At 39.7% G+C, this 10,988-nt stretch overlaps 1 protein-coding gene across 1 annotated transcript in view; it reads right to left on the bottom strand.

Moving 5' to 3' along the window:
- Nucleotides 1-4,804: 4,804 nt before the first annotated feature.
- Nucleotides 4,805-10,988, bottom strand: part of hsf2 (heat shock transcription factor 2) — a 15,174-nt gene continuing 8,990 nt past the window's right edge. Inside the window, exons 6-9 of the mRNA XM_046061538.1 lie at nucleotides 7,694-7,755; nucleotides 5,546-5,624; nucleotides 5,246-5,379; nucleotides 4,805-4,917 (exon numbers count right to left, since the gene is read on the bottom strand). Coding sequence (XP_045917494.1) covers nucleotides 4,830-4,917; nucleotides 5,246-5,379; nucleotides 5,546-5,624; nucleotides 7,694-7,755 — 363 coding nt within the window. The 3' untranslated portion in view covers nucleotides 4,805-4,829. The remainder of the gene's footprint in view (nucleotides 4,918-5,245; nucleotides 5,380-5,545; nucleotides 5,625-7,693; nucleotides 7,756-10,988) is intronic.

Below are 10,988 nucleotides of genomic sequence, written 5' to 3' on the forward strand. Positions count from 1 at the left end.
AATTGATTTCAAAATCCTGCTGGTAGTTTATAAAGCACTAAATGGTTTAGGGCCAAAATACATTTCTGATCTTCTGCTTCGTTATGAACCATCCAGACCTCTCAGGTCGTCTGGGGCAGGTTTGCTTTCTGTCCCCAGAGTCAAAACTAAACAAGGAGCAGCGTTCAGTTATTATGCTCTGTATATCTGGAACAAACTCCCAGATAACTGCAGGTCTGCTGAAACTGTCAGTTCTTTTAAATTAAGACTGAAGACTTTTCTTTTTACCATTGCTTTTAATTAAATATTTATGATTTTTTTTTTTTACCACTGCCTTTAACTAGTAGATTGATAACTTACACTGCAACTTTTACTGTGCTGTTTCTTTGTTTTTAGCTTTTTACCATTGTTTTTAATTAAATATTTACACGGTGAGAAAGGAGTAGGTAATTGAGTGAAAACATAATGAGAGTGAGATTGAACAGAGTGAAGGAAGTGGTCTTAAATCTCGCGCCCGAGTGATTTGCAGGACCCTCTGTCCACCTGTAAACGCGCAGGTGGGTCCAGAGTATAACTGGATCAAAGTGGCCTGCGGACAGACATGTCCTGGTTTCTCTGTAGTGTCCGAGGGTTTTTGGAGTTTCAGTGGACCCAAAGATTGCTATGGACCCGAGTACAGACTAGCTAGAGAGAGTAGATTAAGTGTATTTCTCTGTTTATTCTTTTTTCAAAATAATTGTAACTCAATTATTTGCTCAACCCCTCAGCCTGTTTTTATTTTCCATTTAACTCTTAACCCTGATTGTACACTGCACTGTAACTTATTATATTTTAATGTGTATTTTTTCAATTTCCCTATTTTGCTTTTATGTTTTATGTAAAGCACTTTGAATTACTTTGTTGTTGAAATGTGCTATACAAATAAACTTGCCTTGCCTTAAAGAGGTGGTATTATGCTTTTTTTGCTTTTTCCCCTCTCCTTTATTGAGTTATATACCTTTTTGTGCATGTAATAAGTCTGCAAAGTGAAAAAGCCCAAAGGGAGTTCCCATCTCCCACAGAAAACTCTGCTCTGAACTGCTTGAAAACAGCTCGTATATAGTCCAGTCGCTTCCCTTTTATCCCTGCTGTGACATCACAGGGATGAAAGCTAAATGCGACTCAAATAACGCGCCCCAAGCGGCTAGTCCAACATGCCCTCAAAAACACCAATGGAAAAACACTGAGCTGCAGCACACACCTCCTCTCCCTTTCAAACACTAGATACCCTCCAGGCAGTCAGTGGACAAAAAGTTGTTACTGTGATGTAGATACAGAGCTTAGTTAAAACTTTATGGATGGAAAAATACTATTATATAGAATACAGTCCCTTCACGTTCCATGTTGCCAAACTGGTCGGCAACATGTAGCCTATAGCTGAATCGAAGCGGTTTAAGCCTAGTTCACACTACACGATTTTTAGCCCGATTTGCTGCTCGGCGACCATCAAGCTGTGATCGGGGGTAAATCAGTTGTCGATCTGCAGTCGCCAGTCGTTATGTGTGAGCTACACAAGCACACATCAAAATGGCTCCCCGACACATTTCTGACACATCGCCAACGTCTGCCAGATATCTAGCATGCCAAATATCTGGAAGAGTCGGCCGACTTGACATCTATATCCAGCCAATGAGAGCAGGCAGCTGGCAGAGCAGGCAGCTACTTTTCACTGCAAAACTTTTTTTTTTTACTCCCCTCCAGCTCTCTCTGTAGCTCAGACGATCCCTGCTAGCTGTGTGTGCTAATCCATTCTTACACCTAGATTCTTTGTCTTTATGATTGGTATCTTTATAATAACAAACAACAGCTGTTTCGTGTGTAGGTTCGCGTCATTTCCCGTTTCACATTTCACGTGTGTTTTCTTGACAAAACGTGGTTTGGAGACCAGCGTCAGGTGACACAGGCGCTGTCAGCTTGTGTGGTGTGTGTCCCCCTGTTACCGATCAGTCACATAGTGTTAACGCCACAACGACTTCAAGACTCCCGTCAAAAGACGGCAAGTTGTGTAGTGTGAATGGCACGGCCATCGGCCGACGCTGAGAGTCATGTAGTCTGCACAAGGCTTTATGGGCTTCTCGCTGACCCGCACTTCTCTGCTTCTGATTGGCTAGTAGTCCTCAACTACGAACAGCACATGTGCAACTCCCAAAAAAGATCATTTAGAGACAAGATGTACATAAGGTGAAAAGAGAAGCTGCAGCAATGTGCAGTATGAAAAAAATATGGTGTTTCTGTTAAAATTAAACCTATTGAGGGGGTTCTGGTACAACCGCTAAATAGGATTTTGAACCTGAAAATAAGCATAATACCACCTCTTTAAAGTGATACCTATAAGAATTAAGTACTTCATTTGACACCTTGCATAAAATGCCACCTGTTGAAGCCATAGTAGGGTATTATTTTTATTGTTGTTATGGTCAAGCAAGGTTATCTATTTTATTTCTTTTCTTTCTTAGGTTTCTCACATAACTGTTACATAAAAGTATTGGGAAATTGTATCAGATTGCTCCTCATCCCAATTAGGTCATCCTCACGGGTAGTATTGTATGGGGAAAGACTACAGCTTGCAAATTTTCTATACTTGGAGTGAAATAGTTTAGTGACCAAATAAGTTGTGAGAAACGAATTTAAGACATTTTTTTTGATACGTGTTAAAAGTAAAGAACTAAAAATTAAAAAATAAATAAATAAATAAATAAAAATCCTTAAATTGATGTGATGGAATGCAGCAATTGATCCCTGACAAGTGAGGAGAATAGCAAAGAAAAATGTACAGAGAAGTGTTAAAAGATACCAGAAGACGAAACCAACGGAAAGCCAAGCTTGTAGTGATGAACTGTGACGAACATGCTGAAGGTGAGCCGCTGTTAAAAAATAAAAAATAAAATCAGGCATGGCGTTTGCGCCTGCAGGCCTTTTTTATACAGCTATATAGCTATATATTTCTCTACGAAAGAAAAACCCTGTAAGAAATAAATCTACACTCAATTATTGTAACATAAAACATAACGTTATTGCTGTGACCCAGGAGGAAGCTGGGAGGGTGCAGTGAAAAACAGGAGGGTTAAACAAGTCATGAATGTTTTCAGGAGAAGAGAAGTGATAGGGGTTATTTTTTTTATAATTTAAGTCATGTAATTAAATGTGACAAATTACTAACTCACCTTAACACAGCCAACACTCTGTGTTGTTTATACATTCTCCGGTAGACTCTGGTCAGCTGTTTGTTCTCTTTTGTGTTTTTCTGGTGCTTTTTGTCTGTCCATTTCTTTTTAATAGTCATAAATCTGCTGTTATAAACAAAGATGCTGATTTAAATGCAATTAGCTCATATCGGCCGGGCTCTAATCGTTAGTTTTGCTATGTCCAGGATTCTGGGACCTGTAGTTTTAAAACGCACTTGCTGTTACCACCAGTAATCACAGAGGTCACAAAAACAACTGACTGAAATCATGAGTTTTACAACTGTTGAGAATTCCCCCTTACGTTGGCGTTTTTTAGGATTCTGATAATAAGATGGTATTGGTCTAGTTCTGCTCTGCAGGCGTTGTTTGGGGTCTTACAGAATTCTGTATAGAAAGATGCAATTGGGTGTGAGTAGACCCCATATATTATTCCCATAAAGGGCACTATGTTCTAGAGTCGATGTGAAAATCTTTAGCCAGATGTTTATTGGTATATCAATTTTTATATTTCTTCGGATGGCATAATAAGTATTTCTTGCTTTGACCCTCTAATCTTTCACAGCCATGTTGACGTTTCCTGTTGTGCTCATGTTAAGCCCAGATTTGTGTAATTTTTTTGTGTTGTCTATACATCTAGTCTAAATAGAATTTGTGCTTGTTTTCTTGATGTCTGTATCGGTTTTGCATCATCATCTTTTTCTTTTTGAGGTTTACGGTTAGTGCCCAGGTGTGACAGAAGTCATGCAGGATATTTAGCTGCTGCTAGAGTCTCTTTTGTTGGGGATAGGAGGACTAAATCATCTGCAAATAGAAGGAATTTAATCTGTGTGTCATGCAGTTTAAGGCCAGGTGTTGCAGAATTTTCTAGTGTTTTTGCAAATTTGTCAGAATATATATTGAAGAGTTAGACTCAAATACAATCCTGGCGTAAGCCACGCTCTTGTGAAAAATATTCTGTATGATTATTACCAATTTTCACAGCTCATTTGTATACCCTAAAACTTTGAATAGAAGCCCAGGCTTTTATTGGTTAAAATCACTTAATTGACCCTGCCTATATTTGGGACAGGCATCCATATGGGACAGGCCTTTAAGTCCTTTTGCACAAAACTGAAACTACTATGAAACAGTTTATTTATTTCAAAACAGAATAATACTTGTATAAAAATGATCAAATAATATCAAATACACGTCATTCATTTGATCTAGCTCCGACAGACGAGTTATGCACTTTTATTTTGAAGTAACATCAGGGCAACAACACGGTGCAGGATGAGAGAAGTTAGCAGATTATTACCAATTATGACTTAGAATTAGACTTTGGGGCTCGTTGTTTCCCTTAAATGATCACATCAAAATGTGTTCCCACACCAGGCCTGTAAATGGGATAGGCAGCTATTTGGGAAGTTTTATGGTACATTGATTTTATGATGTCATTTTTTTCAGTTTTCCCTCCAACTCCACTCGCAAGCAGTTTATAGAATAAGCCATCATGCCATATTGTATCAAATATTTTTTTTAAAGTCAACAAAACAAGAGTAGATTTATTTATTTATTTTGTTTACTTCTTGTTCAACGCGCATGTGCACAACGGATTGGGCAGGCGACACGGATTAGCACCTACAGCTAACCAGCCGAACAATCACGGTTCAAGCATTCTGCCTCGCTGCAACGTGTTTTTTTGGGACTTGGGCCAGCTGCAGGGGAATAGTATCTGAGAGCAGAACACACTTTTGAGTCATTTGAGTTTTCACTTTGTAAAAAGGACTTTTAAAGATCATCACAGGTTTTGGGCATTTTTTGTTTGTGCTGTGATTTAAATAAAGACAAACATTTACCTGTTGTAAAGGCTGTAAGAGGACACAATTTTCTGCCATAACATAGGTGACTTTCATAACTATCAATATGTATGGGAAATGAAGGTTAGTGTTATTGTTATGGCACTAAAGGTGGTGTGAAAAAATTTGGTGCACCTAAATAAAAAAATTTATTTGCACCACTGCAACCAACGCGAAAAGTTAGTCTGGAGTAAATAGTCTTACCCTTGCTCGTAGGCTCTGGGTGATCCCTCTATGATCTCAGCAGTCGCCTCTGCATCATTCTCAGTCAAGTCACAGATGATAACGTCATCTGACGTCTCAGAGCCCGTAACGCTATTCAGACTGTTGACAGACGACTAAACAGGACGTACACAGTTAGAACTATTCCCAAATAACACAACATTATCTTTATAAAAACAAAAAATAACCAAGTAGGCTTAAAAAGTCAAATATGAGAAGTAACCAACAACGTTCACTATGGGTTCTGCTGCCCATGTTTACCAGGTACTGTTATTTACTGACCTGTTCCACACACACTTTGTCATCATAGATCTGATGGATGTATTTGGGCTTCTTTCCATTGCTGTTCATAAGAATTGGCCTGTCAAATACACAGGGACAAGTCAACATGTAAAGTTCATACAGACTTTTACATTATGAGAGTGATGACAGCTTATTTCAGACAAAAAAATTTTAATAACAGATTAATGATGCAAGTCATTAAAGTACAAATTCCAATACTGAACCCCAAATTCATGTGGACATTGAGAATGACAGCCTTAGTACTGCATTTATCTCTCTGTTAGATTCTATTGGATTCTCTAAGTGTGTTCATAAACCGACTCACTGTTTTAACTACACCCTCGACCTTGTTCTGGTATATGGTATTGAAATTGAACATTTAATAGTGTTCCCACAGAATCCCTTTTTATCTGACCACTTACAGTTACTTTAAAGTACTACAGTACTTTAAAGGAATTGCTCTAAGCTGGTTTAAGTCCTATTTATCAGATCGATTTCAGTTTGGCATGCATGGAGAACTCATTATTAACACGTACAAAGTAGTCATGGATCTGTACTCGGACCAATCCTCTTCACTTTATATATGCTTCCATTAGGCAATATCATCAGGAACCACCCCATAAACTTTCATTGTTATGCAGATGATACTCAATTATATATATCAGATTAAGCCAGATGAAACTCATCAGTTAGCTAAACTTCAAATGTGCCTTGAGGATGTTAAACTCAGATAAATATGAAGTTATTGTTCTGGGGCCCAAGCGCCTCCGTGACGCATTATCTAAAGATATAGTTTCCTTGGATGGCATCGCCATGGCCTTCAGCACCACTGTGTGGAACTTTGGAGTTATCTTTCGCCTTTTTCACCTACATAATATTGCGAAAGTCAGGAACATCCTGTCTAAAAATGATACAGAAAAACTCGTCTCCTGTTTTAGCTTCTCTGCAATGGCTTCCAGTAAAATCCAGAATAGAATTTAAAATCATTCTTCTTACCTACAAAGCTCTTAATGGTCAGGCACCATCTTATCTTAAAGAGCTCATAGTACCTTACTACCCCACCAGAGCACTGCGCTCCCAGAATGCAGGGTTCCTAGAGTCTCCAAAAGAAGAATGGGAGCCCGAGCGTTCAGCCATCAAGATCCTTTCCTGTGGAACCAGGTTCCAGTTTGGATTCAGGAGACAGACACCGCCTCCACATTTAAGAGTAGGCTTAAGACTTTCCTCTTTGATAAAGGTTATAGTTAGGGCTGGCTCAGGTGAGTCCTGAACCATCCCTTAGTTATGCTGCTATAGGCCTAGACTGCCGGGCGATTTCCTATGATGCACTGAGCTCCTTTCTCTTCCTTCTCTCCCTCTGTATGCAACCTCGTCCCATTAATGCATGTTACTAACTTGACCCCCGTGTTCCTGCTCGACACCCTCTGCTACAATTATTGTTACTAGTCCTATTGTTATGATTATCATCATCAACACTACTAAAAATATCAGTGCCATTTTTCATTCAGTCTATACCAACATTACCTTTACTGTCTGTACCTTTGTGTGTATATTGTGTAGGCGCTATATAAAAAAACTGAATTGAAATTGCTCCTGCCATCGGTGTATAAATGTGAATTTCTGATTCTGTTCTCAGATGGCACCTGAGTCTCTCTTCATCAGGGTTTGAATGGGATGAATGTGATGTAGTGTAAAAGCACTGAGTGGTCGGAAAGACTAGAAAGGTGCTAAACAAGTACAGACCATTTACCATGATTTACCCAACAATATGAACTATCATTTTAGCATTTTAAAGCAGAAACTGTCAGAGCAATCCTGTGGTGAAGTCCCACGTTGGAGCTTTCATCCAAATGTAGTTAAATATCGTACATGTTAGCATGAAACAGCTCATTATTCTGCCCCCACTGACAGTTTGTGATCGTATGGCCTACAACATGAACAATACAATGTCAGAAATGGCTGTAAATCTGACAGCTCTTCTGTTTTCATTGGGCAACTAATTTGATAAAGGCTTATTGAGAAGCCGCTAATTAGATTTATTGACCACTTCATCGGTGCTTCCCTGTAAGATGCAGGGACAGCGTTTCATTTAAAGGACCAGTACTCTCGCTCTAATCCCATATGAAAAACATAACAGTGGGAACTCACCTTTTGCGTTTTAAATTCAGGATGTGGTTGTTCTGTACCAACGTGATGATGAAATGTATCAGCTGAAAAAAGAACATGTGAGATTCCACAGATAATGTAACTGGATTTGCACCTCAGATACGAATGATGAACACAGCACCGGCTGGCTATGGTTATATTCAACATTCCCCTTCCAAAAGTAAGCAATCCAATGCCACATTCCACTTCATAATGACTCAAGCAAGCATGTGCAGAGTATATAGTATCTCACAAAAGTGAGTACACCCCTCATATTTTTATAAATATTTGATTATATCTTTTCATGTGACAACACTGGAGAAATGACACTTTGCTACAAAGTAAACTGGTGAGTGTACAGCTTTTACAACAGTGTAAATCTGCTGTCCCATCAAAATAACATCACACAGCCATTAATGGGCATGCAAACTGGTCAGGGGTTAAAAGGGTGAGAAGGATACGGCATGCAGATAAACACACAGAGATGGTGTCAGAGGGATCTGTTTAAGCTTACATGTTTGTATAGATAACTTTCAATTGTGTACTCCAACAAGAGAAAGATACAGGGCGATAATTTATGATTGAAATGTTTATCTGATATTATTGGCTAATAACAGCGGGCTAAGTTATAAAATTGGTAACATTACTGTCTCAGACAGGACAGTTAACACTGTAAACTAGCTTACTTATGTCTTAATCAGACTTGCTTTCCAACGGACAGTTCGTTCAGCAGTAACATTCTAACCATAACGTGTTCAGCAGTTAGACTACACAGTGTGACTTGAATAGCTGTCAGGTTTAGCCATTAGGAGTGACTATAGGTTAGGCTTATGCAGCTTTAAATTTGCAAAGCTCATGCTAGAGTGAACTTGGTAGATACAGTGGGGAGAACAAGTATTTGATACACTACTGATTTTGCAGGTTTTCCTACTTACAAAGCATGTAGGGGTCTGTAATTTTTATCATAGGTACACTTCAACTGTGAGAGACGGAATCTAAAACAAAAATCCAGAAAGTCACATTGTATGATTTTTATATAATTAATTTGCATTTTATTGCATGACATAAGTATTTGATACATCAGAAAAGCAGAACTTAATATTTGGTACAGAAACATTTGTTTGCAATTACAGAGATCATATGTTTCCGGTAGTTCTTGACCAGGTTTGCAGCAGGGATTTTGTCCCACTCCTCCATACAGACCTTCTCCAGATCCCTCAGGTTTTGGGGCTGTCGCTGGGACTTTCAGCTTCCTCCAAAGATTTTCTATTGGGTTCAGGTCTGGAGACTGGCTAGGCCACTCCAGGACCTTGAGATGCTTCTTACGGAGCCACTCCTTAGTTGCCCTGGCTGTGTGTTTCGGGTCGTTGTCATGCTGGAAGACCCAGCCACGACCCATCTTCAATACTCTTACTGAGCGAAGGAGGTTGTTGGCCAAGATCTCGCGATACATGGCCCCATCCATCCTCCTCTCAATACGGCACAATCGTCCTGTCCCATTTGCAGAAAAGCATCCCCAAAGAATGATGTTTCCACCTCCATGCTTAACGGTTGGGATGGTGTTCTTGGGGTTTTACTCATCTTTCTTCTTCCTCACAGCGAGTGGAGTTTAGACCATAAAGCTCTATTTTTGTCTCATCAGACCACATGACCTTCTCCCATTCTTCCTCTGTATCATCCAAATGGTCATTGGGTCTGTGAGACCTGGAATTCTTACTGGTTGGTATGTGTCATGCAATAAAATTCAAATTAATTATTTAAAAAAATCACACAATGTGATTTTCTGGATTTTTGTTTTAGATTCCGTCTCACAGTTTAAGTTTACCTATGATAAACATTACAGGCCTCTACATGCTTTGTAAGTATGAAAACCTGCTAAATCAGCAGTGTATCATATACTTGTTCTCCCCACTGTATAACCGACCGACGACAACCACCCCCGACCATGACACTCCCACCACCATTCTTGAGTGTAGCCAAGACACTCCTCACCTGGTTGCCGCCACACACGCTTGACACCATCTGAACCAAATAAGTTTATCTTTGTCTCATCAGACCACAGGACATGGTTCCAGTAATCCATGTCCTTACGCCAGGAATCCACTGACTCCGGCTATGGCACGGTTTTGATGCGTCCATAGCCCGGCGTCAAAGTCCACTGGAAGCGTCTCAGATCATGCAGCCTGCCCCACATTTACTTGTTATTCATTTTTCCTTTTTGTGCTTCTACTACCTTCTTCACAGCTCTGTGTGACAATGTTTCATTTTGTCAACTTCAGGCTGCATTTCCTACAAGGAGCATTTCAGAATCAGAGCATTTTGCCTGCCTGATTTTGCTGACATGTTTAGATTTTTGGGATGTGGTAATCTGTGTTTGCATTTTGTGCTTCTACTGTGATCAAGTAGGCTAAGTAGCTTAATGATTTTGTTTTTGAGTCCATTTTAACCGTGCTTATTATCGTTTTATGATCGGGAGTCTCCACAGGGTGTTTGATTTTGAAAATTGACCGGATTCTCTATGCCATTCTGTGTCTGACTTCCAACCTGATTCGATCTGCTCTGTGCTGGTTGACGTGGTTTGTGGCAAAAATAGACCTGCTACCTATTCTCTGCGGAGCGGAGAGACGCTTCTGGTACGCACTGCGGTCGCGTCTGGTGGACTCAAAAGCATTCACTATAATGGCTAATTGGGCCCAATTTGGACATTTTCTCTCAGGGGTGTACTCACATTTGTTGCCAGCGGTTTAGATAATGGATGTGTTAGGTGTTATTTTGAGGGGACAGCAAATTTACACTGTTATACAAGCTGTACACTCACTCCTTTACATTGTAGCAAAGTGCCATTTCTTTAGTGTTTTTAAATTTTAAATGAAAGGGGCTTGCGGTTACGGAGATCTGAAATGAATGTTACTTCTATGGATTAGAATTACTGGATTGGATTACTGCAATTCCTTATTATCAGGCTGCTTGAAAAAGTCCATTAAGACTCTTCAGCTGATCCAGAATGCTGCAGCACATGTTCTGACAGGAACCAGGAAAAGAGATCATATTTCTCCTGTTTTAGCTTCTTTGCATTGGCTTCCAGTAAAATCCAGAATAGAATTTAAAATCATTCTTCTTACCTACAAAGCTCTTAATGGTCAGGCACCATCTTATCTTAAAGAGCTCATAGTACCTTACTACCCCACCAGAGCACTGCGCTCCCAGAATGCAGGGTTACTTGTGGTTCCTAGAGTCTCCAAAAGTAGACTAGGAGCCAGAGCGTTCAGCTATCAAGCTCCTCTCCTGTGGAACCAGG

Source organism: Micropterus dolomieu, linkage group LG10 (genome assembly GCF_021292245.1).
Source record: "Micropterus dolomieu isolate WLL.071019.BEF.003 ecotype Adirondacks linkage group LG10, ASM2129224v1, whole genome shotgun sequence".
Taxonomy (NCBI): domain Eukaryota; kingdom Metazoa; phylum Chordata; class Actinopteri; order Centrarchiformes; family Centrarchidae; genus Micropterus; species Micropterus dolomieu.